This window comes from Schistocerca serialis, chromosome 5, assembly GCF_023864345.2.
Source record: "Schistocerca serialis cubense isolate TAMUIC-IGC-003099 chromosome 5, iqSchSeri2.2, whole genome shotgun sequence".
In the NCBI taxonomy this organism is placed as follows: domain Eukaryota; kingdom Metazoa; phylum Arthropoda; class Insecta; order Orthoptera; family Acrididae; genus Schistocerca; species Schistocerca serialis.
In genome coordinates this window covers 72,333,596-72,357,298 of record NC_064642.1, presented here as the reverse complement: position 1 = coordinate 72,357,298, position 23,703 = coordinate 72,333,596, and the positions used below count along the sequence as shown (strand labels likewise).

At 40.8% G+C, this 23,703-nt stretch overlaps 1 protein-coding gene across 2 annotated transcripts in view; it reads right to left on the bottom strand.

The window, feature by feature from the left end:
- LOC126480984 (mitogen-activated protein kinase p38b) overlaps window positions 1-23,703 on the bottom strand; it is a 97,104-nt gene that overhangs the window by 46,286 nt on the left and 27,115 nt on the right. For both annotated transcript variants that reach the window (XM_050104422.1, XM_050104423.1), the window contains exons 3-4: window positions 7,853-7,911; window positions 301-442 (exon numbers count right to left, since the gene is read on the bottom strand). In XM_050104422.1, the coding sequence (XP_049960379.1) occupies window positions 301-442; window positions 7,853-7,911 (201 nt within the window). The remainder of the gene's footprint in view (window positions 1-300; window positions 443-7,852; window positions 7,912-23,703) is intronic.

Below are 23,703 nucleotides of genomic sequence, written 5' to 3'. Positions count from 1 at the left end.
TTTCAGTCTTGTTTATGTGACTATTGATGAACCAAAGCCTCCTCTATATGGTGATTTGTTACCATTATTCCTTAGATCACATACTGCTAACTCTGCTATATAGACTTTCTAGACAGTTAAAGTTAATTACAGAAGTCGGATCTATACCACTATCCAATAATTACAACTGCAAGTACTCATTAAAGGAACAAAATAAGGAAATGTGGAGAAGATTTACATGGCATGGTGGGGGGACTGAGCACACAAAGCCACAAAACTCAAGGGCCATGCAACCATATAAAATAGTGAAAGTAAACTCACCCTATGAATTATTCCAGCTGAATGGATGTATTTCAGACCTCTCAGTATCTGATAAACTAGGAACTGTACATGGTCATCAGTCAGTTTTTGTGTTCTTACAATATTGTTTAGGTCAGCACCCATTAAGTGAGTCACCAAGTAACTAAAACAAAAATCTTATTACAAACTGAATTTCAATATAAAAACAAGCAATGTAACATTACATAACATAAAGAAGACAATACGTCACATTACTGCAAACAAAAGATTAAATAGCGATAAGTAAAATAAGGGTAAGGCGGCCACAGATTGACGTGTGGCACATAGACACATCTAACAAACAACTGTATTCACATTAGGTTTTGATCTTGTTCTTTTTCTAACAAAAGTACCCACATTCACACTCAACTAGACTGCCACCCAAATGCATGCCCCACAGCAAGACTGATTATTGAGAACAGTTGCCTAGGCAAATGGTAGTGGGGGGAGTGTAGTGAACAACGCATGAGGCTAGGAGGGAAGGGGGGGGAGGGGGAGAGAATGCCAGGAAGGAGGAGGGAGAAGAAAGAGTGGCGGGAGAAGGCAGTGCATAATCTGGACAGGGAAGGAGTGGTGCACACCAAAGAGAAGGGAAAAGGTAAGTGAGGTTGTGGAAAATAGGCTAGCGGTTAACTAACAGTGAGTAACTTCAATGGTGTGCTTCCAGGTGTTCTGCAGAGTGGTTGTTTCCATTTTATGCACAATATATAACACAATTTACAGCTTGTTTTACAACTCAATCACTACATAAACAGCTGAATTCATTGTTGTAATAATTACACCGATGCCCTCTCAAGATCTTACCTCAACCAGTAAAATATACATAAAATTCAAATACCCAATTTCACAGCCAATTCCACTATTGAGACACTAGATTTTAAGTCATTGGCAGATGGTGAGAAATGGACTAGACTCTTTATTGCAGAGGTTGCAACACTTACTATAATAGCAAACACTCACACTTACAATACTCCTCTGAGCGACACACTTCTCCAAAAAAATTACCTGAAAAAGAATTCTTATCTCCATAACAGAAAAACTGTGCAGACAGAGACTTTTTTTAAATGCCAGCAACAGCCCTCAACTAACTTAACATTGTAGACACCTCAAGAAGTCAAAACAGATGTCCACATGCTGTTCCTCCCATAGAAAAAACTCTTGTGGCACAGTTTATATCTGAGTCAGGTTATCAAGAGTTGAATGGTATGGGCATTCAATATGTTACAAATCTGCAGTATTCACTCATTCATCAACATTTAATAAACTGTTGTTATACAGAATTCATCAGAGCATTCAATCATAAAAACATGAGGTGGTGAGAAGAAATTCTCTGTATATTAAGTAACTGGATACATAAAAAAAATTACTATCCAAGTGGCAGCAACAGAAAACACACACACACACACACACACACACACACACACACACACACAAAGTTTTACTTTGCAAGCTTTCAAATCCAGTGGCTCCTTCTTCTGGCAAAAGAGTTGAAAGGGAAGGAAGAGGGAGCAAGGAAAATGACTGGAGAGGTTTAGGAAGACGGGTAGAGTTCAGAAAAGTTACCCCGAACCCCAGATCAGGGGACACATACTGGGCGGGATGATAAGGAGCGACTGACTGTTCCTTCTCACTCTGTCCAGTAAGTGTCCCCTGATCCAGGCTTCCGAATTCTACCCCTTTACCTAAGCCTCTCCCATCCTTTTCCTTCATCCCTCTTCCTTCCCCTTCAACCTTTCTGATGGAAGGAAGAGCCACTGGCTTCAAAAGCTTGCAAAATAAAACCTTTTTTTATGCATCAGTTCTCATGCTGCGATTGGTGAATAATTTTTATTTTTTATTTATTCAGTTACATTCTATATTTTTAAGTGTAAAATTTGTTTCCACGATCACAGGTGGCTAGGCTGTATGGTAGGGACTCCTCGGTATGGAATTGGTGGGAGCTGTCAAAGTGGAAGTAGTGCTAGTGCTTAGTAGGATTGACATGGACAGAAGAACTGATGTAGCCATCTTTGAGGTGGGGGTCAACATCTAAAAAGGTGGCTTGTTGGGTTGAGTAGGACCAGGAGAAGCAAATGGGGGAGAAGTAGTTGAGGTTCTGGAGGAATGTGAATAGGGTGTCCTCGATCCAGATTGAAAGGATGCCAACAATTAATCTGCACTTCCTTCCAAAACTAAATTTGGTGATCCCTTGATGCCTTGAAATGTGTCCTACTAACCGATCCCTTCCTCTAATCAAATTGTGCCACAAATTCCTCTTCTCCCCTGTTCTATTCAGTACCTCCTCATTGATTATGTGGTATACCCAACAATTTTCAGCATTCTTCTGTAGACTTCCTGACACATAAATCTATATTTGATGTTAACAAATTTCTCTTTCTCTCAAACACTTTGCTTGCCATAGCCAGTCTACATTTTATATCCTCTCTACTTCAACCATCATCAGTTATTTTGCTTCCAAATAACAAAACGCATTTACTACTTTAAGTGTCCCATTTCCTAATCTAATTCCCTCTGCATCACCTGATTTAATTCAACTACATTGCATTCTTCTTGTTTTGCTTTTGTTAATGTTCATCTTTATCCTCCTTTTAAGACACTGTCCATTCCGTTCAGCTGCTCTTCCAGGTCCTTTCCTGTCTCTACAAACCTGAAAGTTTTTATTTCTCCTCTATGGATTTTAATTCCTACTCCAAATTTTTCTTTTGTTTCCTTTACTGCTTGCTAAATATACAGAGTGAATAACATTGGAGATAGGCTACAACCCTGTCTCACTCCCTTCTCAACTACTGCTTCCCTTTCGTGCCCCTCCTATAACCGCCATCTGGTTTCTGTACAAATTGTAAATGGCCTTTTGCTCCCTGTATTTTACCCCTGCCACCTTCAGAATTTGAAAGAGAGTATTCCAGTCAACATTGTCAAAAGCTTTCTCTAAGTCTACAAATGCTAGAAACATAGGTTTGCCTATCCTTAATCTATTTTCTAAGATAAGTTGTAGGGTCAGTATTGCCTCGCGTGTTCCTACATTTCTACAGAATCCAAACTGATCTTCCCTGAGATCAGCTTCTAACAGTTTTCCATCTGTCTGTAAGGAATTCTGATTAATATTTTGCAATCATGACTTATTAAACAGATAGTTCGGTAATTTTCACACCTGCCAATATCTACTTTCTTTGGAATTGGAATTATTATGTTCTACTTTAAGTCTGAAGGTATTTCGTCTGTCTCATAATCTTGGTCACCAGATGGAAGAGTTCTGTAATGGCTGGCTCTCCAAAGGCTAGCAGGCTACCAGTAGTTCTAATGGAATGTTGTCTACTCCCGTGGCCATGTTTTGACTAAGATCTTTAATTGCTCTTTCAAATTCTTCGTGCTCTTTCAAATTCTCAAGCAGTGCCATATCTCCCATTTCAACTTCATCTACATCCTTTTCCATTTCCACAATATTGCCCTCAAGTACATTGCCCTTGTATAGACCCTCTACATACCCCTTCCACCTTTCGGCTTTCCCTTCTTTGCTTAGGACTGGTTTTCCATCAGAGCTCTTGATATTCATACAGGTGGTTCTCTTTCCTCCAAAGGTGTCTCTAATTTTCCTGCAGGCAATATCTATTTTACTCCAAGTGATATATGCTTCTACATCCTTACATCTATCCTCTATCCATCCCTGCTTAACCATTTTCGCACTTCCTCTCAATCACATTTTTTTAGACGTTTGTATTTTTATTCGCTTGCTTCATTAACTTCACTTTTATGTTTTCTCCTTTCATCAATTAAATATCTCTTCTGTTACCCAAGGATTTCTACTAGCCCTCATCTTTTTACCTACCTGATCCTCTGCTGTCCTCACTACTTCATCCCTCAAGGCTGCCCATTCTTCTTCTACTGTATTTCTTTTCGCTGTTCTTGTCAACTGTTTTCTAATGCTCTCTCTGAAACCCTCTACAACTTCTGGTTCCTTCAATTTATCCAGGTCCCATCTCCTTAAATTCCTACCTTTTTGCAGTTTCTTCAGATGTAATCTACAGTTTGTAACCAATAAATTATGATCAGAGTCCACACCTGCTCCTGGAAATGTCTTGCAATTTAAAACCTGATTCCTAAATCTCTGTCTTATCATTATATAATCTATCTGAAAACTTCCAGTGTCTCCAAGCCTCTTCCATGTACACCACCTTCTTTCCTGTTCTTAAACCAAGTGTTAGCTATAATTAAGTTACGCTATGTGCAAAATTCTACCAGGTGGCTTCCTCTTTCATTCCTTAACCCCCCCCCCCCCCCCTGTCCATATTCACCTACTACTTTTACCCAAGAGGACACCATCATCATTTAACCCTTGGGAAAAATTACAGCTGTAGTTTCCCCTCACTTTCAAGCGATCGCAGTATCAGTACAGAAAGATCATTTTGGTTGACGTTACAAGGCCAGATCAGTCAATCATCCAGACTGTTGGCCCTGCAACTACTGAAAAGGCTGCTGCCTCTCTTGAGGAACCACACATTTGTCTGGCCTCTCCGTTGTGGTTGCACCTATCTGTATTGCTGAGGCATGCACACCTCCCTACCAACGGCAAGTTCCGTGGTTCAGGGGGCCGTAGCATATTACCTTGAAAAAAAAAAAGTAATGAAAAGGCTTAGGTCACAGAGATTGCTGCTGTTTGATATCACAAGCAACTGATCCTACACAGAAATTGTCATGTGCGGAAACATGATTTGTTATAGTCTACAATTATCTGCTACCACAGATCCAATAAGATGACAACACTTCATCACACTAAACCATTAGTGTTCCTGAAAGTAAAACTATTTCCAGTAGATTGGTATCCTTCAATATAAAAATGAACATGAAATTCTAATGGGAGAATCCCTTGAAATATCATTTCATATAGGCCTCACCAACTTTACAAGTGCAGTACTCTTACATAAAACAATTTAGAAATAGATTTTCCAACTGTCAATAATTATCACTGAGCTTGGGCCCGAATTGGTGGTCACGTGTGCGCGAGGTGTGCTTGCTTGTGTGAATGAATGGTGTGTTTCTTTATCCGATGAGGGCTGAGGCCAATAGCTTATGTGAAAGTGTCTTAATTGTGCCTGTCTGCCAATTAGCATGTTATCTTTACGGTAAGTAGCACCCTATCTTTTTCTACACTGCTGATATTCATACTGGAGTTTCCTTTCTTCAGTATACCAAATAAGATACTCCAATACATCATTCACATTATCCAACTCAAATACATGTACACCCAATCAAGCTTCAACTATCTGTCAGTGTTTTGTTACAAATCACCTAAAATTCACCACTTGTGCTATTCTATTTCTGCACTATTTTTTGCTTCTGTTGTTTCTCTATATAGGGTGTTACAAAAAGGTACGGCCAAACTATCAGGAAACATTCCTCACACACAAATAAAGAAAAGATGTTATGTGGACATGTGTCTGGAAATGCTTAATTTTCATGTGCCTTTACAAGTACGACACAACATGTGGTTCATGCGCGATGGAGCTCCTGCACATTTTAGTCGAAGTGTTGGTACGCTTCTCAACAACAGATTTGGTGACCGATGGATTGGTAGAGGCGGACCAATTCCATGGCCTCCACGCTCTCCTGATCTCAACCCTCTTGACTTTCATTTATGGGGGCATTTGAAAGCTCTTGTCTACGCAACCCCGGTACCAAATGTAGAGACTCTTCGTGCTCGTATTGTGGACGGCTGTGATACAATACGCCATTCTCCAGGGCTGCATCAGCGCATCAGGGATTCCATGCGACGGAAGGTGGATGCATGTTTCCTCGCTAACGGAGGGCATTTCGAACACTTCCTGTAACAAAGTGTTTGAAGTCACGCTGCCTCGCTAACGGAGGACATTTTGAACATTTCCTGTAACAAAGTGTTTGAAGTCACGCTGGTACGTTCTGTTGCTGTGTGTTTCCATTCCATGATTAACGTGATTTGAAGAAGAGTAATAAAATGAGCTCTAACATGGAAAGTAAGCGTTTTCTTTCTTTGTGTGTGAGGAATGTTTCCTGAAAGTTTGGCCGTACCTTTTTGTAACACCCTGTATAAGAGCAGTACCTGACTATCACATCCTAACATCACTTTGTCATTCAAATTTATCTTTTGTCAATTTTCAACACAACTGTTACCTTTCTAAAAATGTTTGTTTCCTTATTTCTAAATACTGTTGCACTCAAATAATAAGCTATGCTCGCACACGAAAAAGAAGTGAAAGTACATGATATGGTCAAGAGTGTGGTGTTGCTCTTCATTTACAAGACTGTTTAGAGGTCTACCATACTCAGTAATGATACTTCCTGATATGTAAAACAAACATACTAGCTGATATATAGGGTGAAGCGAAATTCGTGCACTCGGGTTTCGCAGTGCGATTCCTCACATGACAGGTGGTAAAAAAAATTCTCTCACAAAATTTCGTCTGGCACGTATATCCAGCGAAAAAGGACATTACAGAGTGGCAATCTGGCAACACTGTAACAACACATATGGTAACTACCTCTGAAAGCACATTTTAATCATGCTGCATAGTTGGCGCAGTGGATAGAGTTTTGGGTTAGCATGCAGGAGGTCCAGGGTTCAATCTTGGGCTGGAGTGCATTTTTTTTTTTTTTTTTCCTAATTTCATTCTGACATTTCATACTGTAATATACACCATTTATTACTTCACATGCACCCTAAATTTACAACATTTTGTAATGCTGAACACAACAAATACGTGGTTAGACAAATAAGAAATAGGCAATTGACACAATTAATGGGACCATAGTGATAACACATACAAATAGTAACCGAGTTTGGACATTATTCGCAAAGCACATGCTAGTCCTACTGGTAACGTAAGGTCCTAACGAAATGTAATGGACCTGAAAGAGGCAAGAATAATAGTTGGTACTAATCTATGTGACCATTGGAGGAGGGCACAAAGAAAACAGGTTTTGCTTCTAGTAGAGGAAGTGGTGCGAATAAACTCAAGCCCAAAAACATATTTTTAAACCCAGGATCGAACCCTTGACCTCCTGCATGCTATCCACGGCACCAACTGTACAGCACAACCTTACCTGTTGACAGAGCTAGTTATTATACATGTAGTTACAGTGTTGCCAGATTGTCAGTCTTTAACGTCCTTTTCTGCCGAATTACTCGAAGGACGAAATTTTGTGACAGACATTTTTTTATTGGTGGCATGTGAGGAGTCGCACTGCAAAGCCCGAGTGCACAAATTTCACTTCACCCTGTATATTACATCTGATTTTACATCAATCAGTCGATATTTCAATAAAATACATCACTGGGTAACACAACTTATGTGTTTAAACAATGCCCCATAATGTCTACACTTTATTTTCCACTTCACTTAATTCTACCGAGTCCACAGGTTCGTACAGGTACTGGACTATTCCAAGTAATTAATGTAACAAAATTAACAGCATACAATGGTCACAATTAAGATTGTCATGATAATCAGAAAAATCTAATTGCAGGCAAGAAAAAATTGTTCAATTCGAACTGTGAACTTACACATGTTGAAAGTCAGTTAAGGAAGTTCCTGGATGAAATACATCGAGAAGCCCAATCACCTGCGAAAGACAATAACAGATGTTAATGCGAATACTGGAGACGTGATTCAATACTATTGGTAATACTGACAAACATATACAACAATATAAGTATTTTCTAAATGTCAATTTAACATTTTACTGTTACTTTAACAGAAATATTTCTACATCTACATCGATACTCTGCAAATCAACTGAAGTGCCTGATAGTGGGTTCATCGAACCACCTTCACAATAATTCGTTATTATTCCACTCTCGAACAGCATGCAGAAAAAACGAACACCTATATCTTTCTGTGCGAGCTCTGATTTTCCCTTATTTTATTATGATGATTGTTTCTCCCTATGTAGGTCAGCGTCAACAAAATATTTTCCCATTCAGAGGAGAAAGTTGGTGATTGAAATTTAGTGAGAAGATTCTGCGACAGCGAAAAATACCTTTGTTTTAATGAAGCCCATCTCAAATCCTATATCATGTCTGTGACACTCTCTTGCTTATTTTGTGATAATACAAAACGTGCTGCTCTTCATTGAACTTTCTCGAAGCATTCCGTTAATCCCACCTGGTAAGGATCCCAGCCACACAGCTGTACTCCAAAAGAGAATGGACAAGTGCAGTGTAGACAGTCTCTTTAGTAGATCTGTTACATTTTCTAAGTGTTCTGCCAATAACACGCTGTCTTTGGTTTGGCTTCCCCACAGCATTTTCTATGTATTCTTTCCAATTTAAATTGTTTGTAATTGTAATTCCTAGGTATTTAGTTGAATTTGCAGCCTTTAGATTAGACTGATTTATCATGTAAACGAAGTTTAACCAATTACTTTTCCTTTTAGCACCCGTGGATGACCTCAACACTTTTCATTATTAAGGGTCAATTGCCAATTTTCACACCATTCAGATACCTTTTCTAAATTTGTTTCACAATTTGTTTTGATCTTCTGGTGAGTTTACTAGATAATAAATCATCTGCAAGAAACCTAAGATGGCTACACAGATGGTCTCCTAAATCATTTACATAGATGAGCAACTGCACAGGGCCTATAACACTACCTTGGGGAATGCGAGAAATCGCTTCTGTTTTACTCGATGACTGTCTGTCAGTTACTACGAACTGTGAGCTCTCTGACAGAAAATCATCACAAATCCAGTTACAATAACCGAGACGATATTCCATAAGCATGCAATTTCACTACAAATTGCTTGCATGGAATGGTGTCAGAGGTATTTTGGAAATCTAGAAATATGGAATAAATTTGAAAGCCCTTGTCAATAGCACTCAACTCTTCGTGTGAGTAAAGAGCTAGTTGTGTTTAACAAGAACAATGTTTTCTAGATCTGTGTTGACTGTGTGTCAATAGACTATTCTCTTTGAGGTAATTCATAATGTTTCAGCACAATATATGTTCCAAAACCCTGTTGTATATCAACGTTAATGATATGGGCCCGTAATTTAGTGATTTACTCCTACTGCCTTTCTTCAATATTGGTGTGACATGTGCAACTTTCCAGTCTTTGGGTATGGATCTTTCATCAGGCAAACAGTTGTATATGATTGTTAAGTATGGAGCTATGCATCAGCATACTCTGAAAGGAACATAACTGGTATACAGTCTGGGCCAGAAGACTTGCTTTTAATAATTGATTTACGCTGCTTCACTACTCCTAGGATATCTACTTCTATGTTACTCATGTTGGCAACTGTTCTTGATTCGAATTATGGAATATTTACTTTGTCATCATGGTGGAGGAATTTTGGAAGGCTGTGCTTTTGCAGCACTGTCGTTGATAGTATTTCCATTGCTACCATTCAGAGAAGGCATTGACTTTATCTTGCTGCTGCCATACTTTACACACAATACTCTTTGGATACAGGTTCCCTGCCAGGTTTCGAGATAGAGTTTCGTTGTGGAAGCTATTGTAAGCATCTCGCATTGATGTCAGCGCAAAATTTTGAGCTTCTGTAAAATATTGCCAATTTTGGAGATTTTGCGTTCATTTGAATTTGGCATGCTTTTTTTGTTGTTTCTACAACATGTTTAGTGCACATATCCTGCGGGGAGCACCTTATTACAAGAGTGGTACATCAAATGATTAAAAAAATCATTAAGAACTTATAGATCATAACAAATCAAAGCAACTGGCAACAAATACTGTTGTTTTAGATGAGTGAGGGGACAGAGGTAACGGATAATATAAATACATAAATTTGTTCTAAAATGAATTCATTACATAATATTCTGGATATACAATGGCTTCCAAACTTCAGAGATTACAGAGGCCCTTGTGGGAATTGACACTCAATTATGAGTACAGGTAACACACTATAAAAATTAATTATGATTCTGTAAGTTTTGTTTTCTGATGAGAGGCTAGAGGCGATACTAGCGGAAAATTGGTGCTTCAATGTGCTTCACCTTTTGCTTTTCTGGTTGCAATATCACTCAGCTGAAAAGAATAGGTGATCTGAATTATCAGGTAATGCTTAGTCACACGAGTCAGTTTCTCACGCTTATCATATGGAGATGACAGGAGGAAGCAGTCATGATAGACTTTAAATGTTGTCTATTGGTTGGTTGGTTGGTTGGTTGTGTTTGGGGAAGGAGACCAGACAGCGAGGTCATCGGTCTCATCGGATTAGGGAAGGAAGTCGGCTGTGCCCTTTGAAAGGAACCATCCCGGCATTTGCCTGGAGCGATTTAGGAAAATCACGGAAAACCTAAATCAGGATGGCCGGACGCGGGATTTAACCGTCGTTCTCCCGAATGCGAGTCCAGTGTCTAACCACTGTGCCACCTCGCTCGGTGTTGTCTATTGGATGTCATATTAAAAACTACTATCAATGAGCAAGGGATGGGAGGGAGGAGTTGGGTTCTCTTAGAGGCCTGTATGTAGCACAAAACTGCTATCCACATCCACAAGTCCTTCACCTGCATCACCAAGTCGCTCACCTATCTTATTCAAATCTGGGGATATCAGGGTTAACATTTGGGAAGATTAAGATATTGTTAATCATTTTAACACGTTACGTATGAAAATGAACTTAAAAAAAAAAAAGGAGGTATGGGTGAAGAAATGGAGAGGCGTATGTATTTAAGTTATCAAGAACACTGCTGAATGAAATAAAATGAAAAAACTTCGCTCACATTAACAACTTTCCGAGTACATCATATGCTAGTTTCGAACATCTATACCCTTTTGTACAATAAAATATTTGAAAACAGGGTGCAAAAATGCAGAAAGCTGTATCACCAAGAGATGACCTTTTCATTACTCTTTGATTTTTGCAAACAATATTTACTACTTTTATTAGGCAAGTGTAACACATTTATATTTATGTTAACACTAAAAAATCAGCTAAAATATAAAGAAATCAATACTGCCAATTCTCCTTTCCCTTCTGGTGCAACAAAGTAATCAGTGAATTCATTTTTCACGTCAAACATTGGAAAATCCAGGATGGAATAATGACAATGTTATGAAAAAGTGTAGATTGCTACTCACCATATAGAGGAAATAAAAGAGTTGTAGACAGGCACAACAAAAAGACTGCTAAACAAGAAACCTTTCAGCCAAGAAGCCTTCTTCTGAATTTGGCAAAACACACACACACACACACACACACACACACACACACACACACACACACGAAGTGCAACTTCACATATATGACCACTGTTTCTGGCTGGCGAGACCAGACTGCAAGCAACTGTGCATGATGGGAGAAGCAACCTGTGTGATGGGGGTAAGGAAGAGGCTGGAAGGTGGAGGGATAGCAGGGAAGGGACGTCGATCTGTTGTAGAATTTTAGAACATGTTTTTTGCTCACGTATCATGTCATTTTTGGAAACCCAGAATCTACTATGTAGGAATCAACATGCATTCCGGAAACAGCGATCGTGTGAGACCCAACTCGCTTTCTTTGTTCATGAGACACAGAAAATATTAGATACAGGTTCCCAGGTAGATGCTATTTTTCTTGACTTCCGGAAGGCGTTCGATACAGTTCCACACTGTTGCCTGATAAACAAAGTAAGAGCCTACGGAATATCAGACCAGCTGTGTGGCTGGATTGAAGAGTTTTTAGCAAACAGAACACAGCATGTTGTTATCAATGGAGAGACGTCTACAGACGTTAAAGTAACCTCTGGCGTGCCACAGGGGAGTGTTATGGGACCATTGCTTTTCACAATATATATAAATGACCTAGCAGTTAGTGTCAGAAGTTCCATGCGGCTTTTCGCGGATGATGCTGTAGTATACAGAGAAGTTGCAGCATTAGAAAATTGCAGCGAAATCCAGGAAAATCTGCAGCGGATAGGCACTTGGTGCAGCGAGTGGCAACTGACCTTTAACATAGACAAATGTAATGTATTGCGAATACATAGAAAGAAGGATCCTTTATTGTATGATTATATGATAGCGGAACAAACACTGGTAGCAGTTACTTCTGTAAAATATCTGGGAGTATGCGTACAGAACGATTTGAAGTGGAATGATCATATAAAATTAATTGTTGGTAAGGTGGGTACCAGGTTGAGATTTATTGGGAGAGTCCTTAGAAAATGTAGTCCATCAACAAAGGAGGTGGCTTACAAAATGCTCTTTCGACCTATACTTGAGTATTGCTCATCAGTGTGGGATCCGTACCAGATCGGGTTGACGGAGGAGATAGGGAAGATCCAAAGAAGAGCGGCGCGTTTCGTCACAGGGTTATTTGGTAACCGTGATAGCGTTACGGAGATGTTTAACAAACTCAAGTGGCAGACTCTGCAAGAGAGGCGCTCTGCATCGCGGTGTAGCTTGCTCGCCAGGTTTCGAGAGGGTGCATTTCTGGATGAGGTATCGAATATATTGCTTCCCCCTACTTATACCTCCCGAGGAGATCACGAATGTAAAATTAGAGAGATTAGAGCGTGCACGGAGGCTTTCAGACAGTCGTTCTTCCCGCGAACCATACGCGACTGGAACAGGAAAGGGAGGTAATGACAGTGGCACGTAAAGTGCCCTCCGCCACACACTGTTGGGTGGCTTGCGGAGTATAAATGTAGATGTAGATGGGATATGGGATGGTAAAATACTGCTTGTGGGGGGAGCATACAGGGATGATATCGTGAGAGTGTAGGGCAGCTAGGGGCAGTCAGAAGGTTAGATGGGGGGTGGGGTTACAGGAGGGGGGGAGGGAGGGGGGGGTGAGAAGTAAAAATACTGGGAACGTGTTTGTGGAAGTGAAGGCTGTGTATCTGAGTAATGCTGCAAATGGCAAGAGGGACGGGGATACGTGGGCAAATGACAATGGCTAATGAGGGTTGAGGCCAGCAGGTTATGGGAACATAAGATATATTGCAGGGAGAATTCCCACCCGCACAATTCAGAAACACTAATATCAATAGGAAGGATTCAGATGGTACAGGCTATGAAGCAGACACTGAAATGAAGAATGTCGTATTGGGCAGCAACTATGTGGCCCAGCTGTTTCTTGGCCATAATTTGTCAATGGTCATTCATGAGGACTGACAGCTTGTTGGTTGTCATGGCCACATAGAATGCAACACACCACTGTGTGACAGTTGGGAAGGATAGTGAGTAGGCTCTACCACTGTTTTGAGCACAAGGTTCACCTGGCAGAAGGACTCCGCCAGCTGTCAGATTCGTCCACTTACAAACCCTGCCAACAATGACACATTCCAGACATTCAGCAGGATTCCCAGTCTCTCCTCAAATCCTTAGACCCATCCCAGAACCTCTCCCCAAAGGCCCCCAAGAATCCCTGCTCTCATAAACTAACAGCCTACTACCCGCAACCTACCCTCCTACGTAGAAGATACCAACCAGTGCCTCTAACAACTCTCCATACTACCTGTTCCTTTACCACATGGTGCCCTGTGTGTCACTACTGATGCCATCTCCATTTACACTAACATCCCTAATGCCCAAAGCTTTGCCACTATTGAACACTACTCTTCCCAACGCCCAACAGATTCCAACCCTACAACCTGCTTCCTGGTGATCACAACCAACTATGTCCTCACCCACAATTCCTTCCCCTTTGAAGGCATCATCTACAAACAAATCCAGAGTATAGCAATGGGGACCCGCAAGGCAGCATTATATGCTGACCTATTCATGAGCCATCTAGAGGACTCCTTCCTGACCACCCATAATCTAAACCCCTCACCTGGTTCAGATTCACTAATGACATCTTCATGATCTGGATAGAGGGTAAGGATACTCTATCCACATTCCTCAATAATCTCAACACCTTCTCCCCCATTCACTTTACTTGGTCCTACTCGACCCAACAAGTCACCTTCCTTGACGTTGACCTCCACCTCAAAGATGGCTACATCAGTACCTCTGCCCATATCAAACCTACCAAACGGCAATATTTCCACTTTGACAGCTGCCACCCATTCCATACCAAGATTCCTTTCTGTACAGCCCAGCCACATGCAGCCACCGCATCTGTAGTGATGAGCAGTCCCTCTCAAAAAACACCAAGCATCTCAATGAGGCCTTCACAGACCATAATTACCCTCTCAATCTTGCACAGAAACATATCTCCCATGCCTTATGTCTTCAGTCACCCACCACCTCCCAAAGTCCCACCATCTGGCCACAGAGTAGCTTTCCCCTCATGACTCAGTACCACCCAGGACTGGAGTGACTGAATCACATTTTCACCAAGGTTTCAACTACCTCTCATCATGCACTGAAATGATGAATTGTCCTGCCCAGTATCCTTCCCCACTGTAACAGACCTGGATGCAAGACCTGTCCCATACATTCTCCCACCACAACCTACTCAGTCTGGTCACAATAATCACCTATTCCATAAAAAGGAGGGCTACCTGTGAAGCCAGTCATATGATCTACAAGTTAAGCTGCAACCACTGTGCTGCATTTTACGTGGGCATAACAACCAATAGGCTGTCAGTCTGCATGAATAGCCACCAACAAACTGTGGCTAAGAAACAGCTGGACAACCCAGCTGCTGAGCAGCACTGCCCAACACGACATACTTCATTTCAACGACTACTTCACAGCCTGTGCCGTCTGGATCCTTCCTACTGACACCACGTTTTCTGAATTGCGCAGGTAGAAATTCACCATGCACCACATCTTTAAGTTACCTTAACCCTCCTCACCTCAATCTTCGTCAGTCATTGTCCATTGCCCACCTATACCTTTCCTTGCTTTCATTCCAGCACTACATAGCTACACAGTCTTCTATTCCACCAACGCACCCACAGTCTTTTTACTTCTCTCCTTTTCTGCCCCTCCCCCCCCCCCCTCCCCTTTGCCTATCCTCCCACCTGCGCCTAGCTGCCCCACCCACTCTCCATCTCATCCCTGTATGCTTCCACAAGTGGCACTTTATCATCCCCCATGCAAATCCCGCTATCCCTTCCGCACCCAGTCTCCTCCTTAGCCCCAGCACCCAGAGTGCTTCTACCACCATGTGCAGTTGCTTGCAGTCTGGCCTCAGCAGCCAGATGCAGTGGTCACATGTGAGATTTGCATTTGTATGAAATGTGTGCATATCGTTTTTGTTTAATTCAGAAGAAAGCTTTTTGGCTGAAAGCTTATCTGTTTAACAGTCTTTTTGTTATGCCTGTCTGCAACTCTACATTTCCACAATAAGGTGGATAGCAGTCTAACCTTTGCACTTCCTTAGCTTTGATGGCAAATTATAAATGTTTGGGGGTTCCAACGGCACTTTTGTTTCGGCCCAGCCGCCTTTGCACGTTTCTCCTTTTCAGCATTAACATTTTCGTACCAGTACTGAACATGCTAAACTGTTGCAAGTATTTGCTGAAGACACAAAAAAAAAAAGTTTCCACTAACTTGTGGAATCTACTTCTGCAGCTGACAAAACAGTCATGATCTGAATGAGGACTGAGCAATATGATGCTGCCAGGAGATTATGTGAAAAGAAACATACGATTGATCAGTTATTTTTAATCTGTCTGAACACTTCAATCACACCGGACTACTGAATGCAGAAGACTTTCATGAATACGTTGCTAATTTTTTATGTTTCCTGTTCTGAGAAGAAATTAATGTTGCACGCAATGAGTAGCTCAGAAAAAGGAATTTTGAAATCTTGGTTTGTTCATTGAAATGGACAGTAATAAAGCATTCCTATTAAAACGTGATTGCTATTCACAAGCAAAATTTCTTTTTCAACAGTGAAATGATAATTTGTCTTGAGAAGCTAGTGTAGTTGTCCTAGTTTCTGATTAACTGAGTGCTAAAAAATTTGGATTCTCCACAACAAAATATTATCTGCTTCATACATATAACACCTGTGGAAAGACACTTCTGCTGTTTTACAGAAGAGAGTCCAAGGAATCATCTGGTCCCATTTACTGAGAGTAAATCCCAGCTTCATCTGTATGTACTAGTGAGTGATAACCCTAACTTGCCATTTTTTGTCAGCCAGTAGTCCAGTATTACAATAGGAATGACAGTATGATACAATCTCTGACATGTATCCTCACAAGAGATGTGGCCACTGGGTAAAAGTGAAAATTGTCTGCATATTGATGTGTTTAAGGCATCCTGCCAGAGAAGTATGGATATCAAACGTATATATGGCACATATTACTGGGCTAACGATAAACTTTTGAATGAAACCCTACGATATTTGATATGGGCCTATTACCTCAATGCTCAATCAATTGTATCCTCATTGAGCATGAAGCAGCCTGTAAGATGCTTGTGGTGCTGGTATCTGTAATTTTAAGAGTATGTAGCATATGTGCTATGCTGGAAATAGCACCTAATAATACACAACTGAGATATCAAAGAAAAGTGTGGCGAGATGGCAGAACTGGACAAACACAGTCAAGATGTCAGTCATAAATACTGAATGATTATCGCAAGTCTACTTTCCTTTTCTGGAGACATTTTGAGTACTAAGAAGTAAGTGCAAAGTCCCAAGTGACTGGAAAAAAGTGCAGGTGATTCCTATTCATAATACGGGTAAAATAAGGGACCCATAAAATTACAGACCAAATCCTTAACAATGGTTTGCAGCAGAATTCGTGAACATATTCCAAGATTTAATGTAACAAATTTGCTTCAGGTGCAAAAGCTTCTGTCCACAAATTAGCATGGGCTTATAAGCTGACATGGTGCCCCACTGCAAACTATTAACAAATGTCTAAACACACAGAACAGGTTCCTCAACATGTGAGTGGATTGAAGACTGTAATAGAGCTGAGTGTGTTGTCCTCGGTGGTGGATGATCATTAGTGACAAGGGTACCTGGATGGACTGCCCCTGGGAAACATAATAGTACCACTCTTATTCCCTATATAAATGACCTGACGAACAAGGTGAGCAGCGATCTGTAGTTGTTTGCTGATGAGGCTGTGCTGCACAGGAAGGTGTAGTTCGTGAGTGACTACAGGAGGATGCAAGATGACATAGACAAAATTTCTAGTTGGTGTGATTAACGGCAGCTTGCTCTAAACATAGAAAAATTTAAGTTAATGCTGAAGAGTAGGAAAAGCAATCCTGTAATATTCAAATACAGCATTAGTAGGGTGTAGCTTGACACAGCCACTTCAATTAAATATCTAGTCTTAATGTTGCAAGGCAATATGAAATTGAATGAGCACTTCTGGTTGGTAGTAGGGAAGTCAAATGCTCATCTTCATTTTGTTGGAAGAATCCCGTAATGTTCAAATACAATATAACAGTCACATTGATTAAATATCTAGGCATAACACTGCAAAGTGACACGAAATAGAATGAGCATGTATTGATGGTAGTCGGGAAGCCAAATACTCATCATCGGTTTACTGAGAGGATTTTAGGAAAATATAGCTCACCTACAACAGAGAATGCTTGTAGAATAGTAGCGTGACATACTCTTTAATGCTCCTAGAGTGTTTGGGATCCCCATCAGGTAAATTTAAAGGAATACATCAAAGTAATTCAGAGGCATGCTGCTAGATCTGTTACCAATATGTTCGATCATCATGTGAGTATTACTGAGACACTTCATGAACTCAAATGGTAATCCTTGGAGGGTTGATGGTGTTCTTTTTGCACATATTCATTGATGATAACTTCACAATCTGGACTCAGGGCCAAGACAGCCTATCTTTGTTCCTTCACAACCTCAACATCTTCTCTCCCATCCACTTCATACGGTCCTCCACAAGCAGCGTGCCACCTTCCTAGATACTGAATTCCTCCTCTCTGATAGCTCCATCCACACCTCTGTCCACATTAAACCCACCAACCACCAACAGTACCTGCATTTTTACAGCTGTCATCTCTTTCACACCAAACCATCCCTCCCATTCAGCCTGTCCATCTGGCAACAGCATAGCTGCAAGGACAGAAACTCCCTTGCTCAGTATGCTGAGGGTCTCACCAAAGCCTTCACAGACAGGCACTATCCTGCAGACCTAGTCTGCAAACAGATCTTCTGTGTCATTTCCGTTCACACCCCCAATCCTCCCACCAACCCCAAGAACCAGCCACAAAGGAGTGTCCCTTTCATCACCCAATACCATCCCAGACTGGAATAAATGAACAACATCCTTCACCAGGGCTTTGATTCTCTATCATCATGCACTGAAATGAGGAGCATCCTACCCGTGATATTTCTCAGTCTCCTAAAGAGGTGTTCTGTCGCCCAGCCAATCTCCACAACATCCTAGTCCATCCCTATGCCACTCCCAATCCCAACCCCTTTCCACAAGGGTCATATTCTTGTGGAAGACCCAATCCATTCATCCAGTACTTCCTATTCCAGTCCTGTCACAGTTTTATCCTATCCCATCGGGGGCTGAGCCACTTGTGAAAGCAGCCGTGTCATTTATCAGCTCTGCTGCAACCATTGCACAGCTTTTTATGTTTGTGTTACTACCAACCACCTGTCCACCAGGCAGAACAGTCACTGTCAAACTGCGGCCAAGAGGAAGACAAACCACCCTGTGGCACAATATGCAGCTGAACGTAACACACTAGATTCCAATGGCTGCTTCACTACCTGAGCCACCTGGACTCTTCCCTCCACCACCAGCTTTTCTGAACTGTGCAGATGGGAGTTGTCCTTACAACACATTCTCCGCTCCCGCAATTATCCCAGCCTCAACCTTTGGTAACATACTGTCCCCAAAACCTCCACCCAACAGTTTCCAACCCCTCTTTCCTACCAGCTCCTCCCCATTCTCATCCCCCACTCTGTTTATTTGCAGCCCCCTGTCAAAGTAACCATATGTCTTTCCCCATTCCTCTCCTTTTTTCCCTACCTCCCTCCCCCACAATTTCCTGATGGGGTGTCTGTTGACAGTCTAGTCCCTGCACACTCCAACAGACAGCATTCACTTCTCTCTCCACCCGTACACTACATCTCTTCCCTTTCTTCACCTCATCCAGATTGCTGCTTACATCCCAGATGATAGATGCATTCCAGCCTATGATGCCGGAGTTGGCAGTCATGTACGCATGAGGTGTGCTTGCTTCTGTGTGTGAATGGTATGTGTTGCTCTTTTACTGATGAAGACTGTGGCCAAAAGCTTTATGTAAGTGTCTTAATTGTGCCTGCCTTCAACTTGACAAATTTTTCCTGCACTGTTGAAATTCCTGTCTGGAGTTTCCATTGTTTGATTATAGTTATTGTATCAATACTGAGATAAGGAGAAGTCTGGTCATACCATATCTTATAGTCCTTTCTCCCTAAGCTCCTACATCATCAAAACTCTGAAAAGTATTGTTAAAACATGACTGATTGGTATACCAGCTGTAACACAGCTATGTTTACATACACACTCTGAAAGCCACTGTATGGTGCATGGTAGAATGTACCTTGTACTACTACAAGTCATACAAAGAGAAAGAGAGTGACAGTGAGTGAGTGAGTGAGAGAGAGAGAGAGAGAGAGAGAGAGAGAGAGAGAGAGAGAGAGAGAGAGAGAGAGAGGGGGGGGGGGAGGGGAGGGGGGTATGTTTTTTTTTAATTTATCTGTGAGTGGAACAGGAAAGGAAATCACTACTAGCAGTACAAGGTATCCTCTATAATGAACCAAAGAGTGGCTTGCAAAGTATGTATGTAGAAGTAGCTGTGTTCCAGCTAGTATACCAGTCAGTCATGTTTTAAAAATACTTTTCAGAGTATTGATGATGTAGGAGCTTGGAGAGAAAGGACTGTAAGATATGGGATGTTCAGATTCCTCCTTGTCTCAGTACTGGCCCAATGTCTTTGTGATCTGTGTTGTCAAGAGAGATTATGGAGGCCACATTTCATTGAAGACATGTAGCAGGCAGAAGTGTTCAAACTCCTGATGGCACATACGAGAGCATCAGGTAAGAAATGTCAACCCCAGGGGAGATGTTAAATTTTTGCTCAATTTCCAGTTGAAGTTCCTACATACTAACATTTTAACGGGAGTGCATAAAAATTAATTTTCCACCATGGGACCAAAGAAAACTTCTTGTGGGTTAATAGATAAGGGGTGATTATGTCCACAAAGTCTTCTTTTCAACTTGAAACTCCATTTGTAATGTTACGAACATATTTCCTGTTCATAAACCTCTTAAGTTTCCATCATATGTCTATCATGTTAGAACTGTAGTTTAGTAAGGTACAGAATGACAGCAAACTGTCTCTTTTGGCATTGTTTCAAGAATTACTGCTATCAACATGTTTGTATTTTGGAAAATGTGTGTGGATTGCTGTCTAAATACTCTAAATATTGCTCTAGCCCTCACCATACCAAACAATAAGACTGATTACTGCAATGCAATGTTTTTGGAATGGTCGTAGAAGTTGCTCTCTCTAATGTAAAAATAAAGTAGGGGCCTGTCATACATCTAATGAGTTAGGGAAGGAGATTAGTCATTTTCTTTTAACCATGTCAAATGGCCTTCACTATTCTATTTGTCACAGTTCATTTGACTGGATCAATTACATGGTGCAGGGGAGGCAAGTTTGCTATTAATGTGATCAGGATGAAATAATGATTCAATCACATGAGGTTTTTAAAGACTTCATAGTCACGTATCAGAGAGAGAGATGAACAGATAAAAATAGCTGCAACTGAGCTTCTGAAATAAGAAGTTGATACCAAAATGTGGAAAATGTCACTTAAGAATAAAGATTTTTGCTTTATGTTGGTAAGAAAATTAATGAGTCATAGTAACAATATTATGAGAAGGAAAGTTGCTACTTGCCATATAGTGGAGATACTGAGTTAGTCTGAATCACGAATGTCTTTCACCTGGCAACCTCTAGCTGTAACATGAGCACTGAGGTTGCTACAAAGTAATTGAGATGGTTGGATCTCTGTTAATATTTTCTGCCATACAAAATTTAAGTAGCTGATCTATGTGGACTGCTAAGGGTTGAATATACAGTCTTCTAAATGGAACAAGTGGTGTGGCATTTGGTTCCAGTTGACCTCAGTCAGCTTGATACATTAGTCTTAAGCTGAGCTTACATACATCAAGTCTTGGGAATTATTTTGAGTCAGAGTATTGTCCCTAAGGTGCTCCAAACTTGGCTGATATGTTATGGACAGTTTAAGTATTGTGAATAGTTATGGTAACAAATCGAGTACTGTTGAGTTATCTGGAACCATGTTGTTCTCTCCTCCTGCCATTTATGAATAACATGGGCTTGTGGCACCCTCAAAAACATGCTTTTGCCCGTCACTTGCAATCTCAGGCAAGGGTAGGCTTTGATGACTACACTGCCAGGAAGTGTTACTAATCTCACACATTTGACGTGACATCTGGGATTTGCCTACTACTTGTGACATTTGAAGCTGGGAAATAATGTGGACCACTCTTAACTTTCTTACTGTATGGGTAAGAATCTGCTACTCTAGACCCCCTTCTATTCTGGTACTGTGAACTACATTCACATTCTGAGCCATTCTTCTTCTACGATACTCTATGCCCAGTCTGTCTGCGATAAAATGCATGCCATTTCTGTTAGCACATAGCTGTAGGTTAGCATGGGAGGAGAAGAGGGGGAGTCTCACCACATTCCAAATGCTTAATTAGGATATACTCGCTAGCTGATACGTCAAAAGTAGCAATAATTACAGCACAGGCTTAAGGTGGTAAAATGCGTCGATTCAGGTTTTACGTCACTTTTTAAGAAAATGATTTTTGTAATTCTTGAGCATCAACAGTCAATAATATATGTGAAGATCAAAATATGGGTTTGCTTATCTTTCATTGGCTTCTTGGCACAATGCTTTATGCTAACAACAGTAGCAGCTGGCTGTTGATTTAATTCTGTAAACAGGCTTATTTCTGTCAACATTTTGGAGGACTCCTTGGCTGGGGAACCACATGCCTAAGAACATAGGCATCATCAAAATATTTTTCCTGGCATATAATACTTGCATTCACTAACACGTTAACACTTGCAGATGATTTCATTTCAATGGAATTACGTTCTTGCCAGTGTTATACATGTAAACAATATCATTTATGAAAGGTGACAGCCTTAAAATAGTTTCCTAATAATCACAGGGTGTAATTTCCCTCAGTTCTTGTCCTTTTCCCCCATCAAAAACTTCCATGATCCCACACCCATGACTGCACATGCGCTTCTGAAATGCACTTGAAGGATCAGTATTTGCTATGGGAGTAATCACACTATTCACCATTTCATCCTTGTTATAGGATGAGGCACTGGCTGGAACAACTATTGAATCCTCATATCTCCACCATGTTACTTTATTTTGCACTGCGTAGCATGGCAGCATTCTTGCTTGGTCATTTTCAGCACTGATCAACTTGGATTGGGTCTGACATGGCAATGTCCATGGTGCATCCAATGAAATGATATTGGTAGATGCGACAAATACCGGTGGATTGACAATCCGCAGGGTATCACATAATTCTTTCGCTAACGAGTTTTCGAGAGTTCCTGTCAATGACTGTAGGTTTTCATCATACCAACAGATTCCAGCTAACATAGTGGTTTGCTGAAAGTATGGGAACATTACTTTAATATTGTAGTATCAAAAAACCTTGGGTGTGAGTAATAACGAGTGGTTGCTTTCGGACAAAGTCTTCAAAAGGCCACGTAAATTGGGAAACCTTGAATACGATGATGGGAAGTCAGTCGAGTAATAATGCTCTACTAAGAGAGAGAATTTCAACACCATGTACAGACTTTCATGTGAGCACTGACATTCATGTTAAGATATTATGTGGTACACACTATACTGCACTTTCACTGTCACTCTCCCATGAACATGTCTGGACACCTCTTAACCATGTTTCCTTTAATAACAATCTGGAAAGGAGAGATTGCTACTCACCACATAGAGGAGGCATTGAGTCACTGACAGGTCAGACTGTGACTGACTTTAACATGAGCAGCAATCAAGTTGAGCTGAGTAGTGGAGGTAAGGGAGAGATGTGGGGTGTGGAGGGCAAGGGATAGCAGGGTAGAGGCAGCGGAAGGTGCCACTGCTGCCAGTAGGGCGTGTGGGAATATGAGTAATGGTTGACAATTCATAATATGGATCATAATAAAATATGTTAAAATAATTTTGCAAACACTTCATTTCATTAGAGTAAGACAATAGACCTATAACAATAGGAAGAATACTTTCGGATTAATCTTTAACAACTAACTCACTGCTGTTACGTTGATCTTTGCCCTATAGAGAATACTGATACTGACAAAGTTTAATTTTCATTGTTATTGAAGGTTTTAACAAAAGTACACATAGTGAACTAATAATAACAGTAGAGCAGCAAGGATCACTAATGAAAAAAATCAAACGTACTACAGAATAAGACCTGAAATTACATCAAATAGTGGCA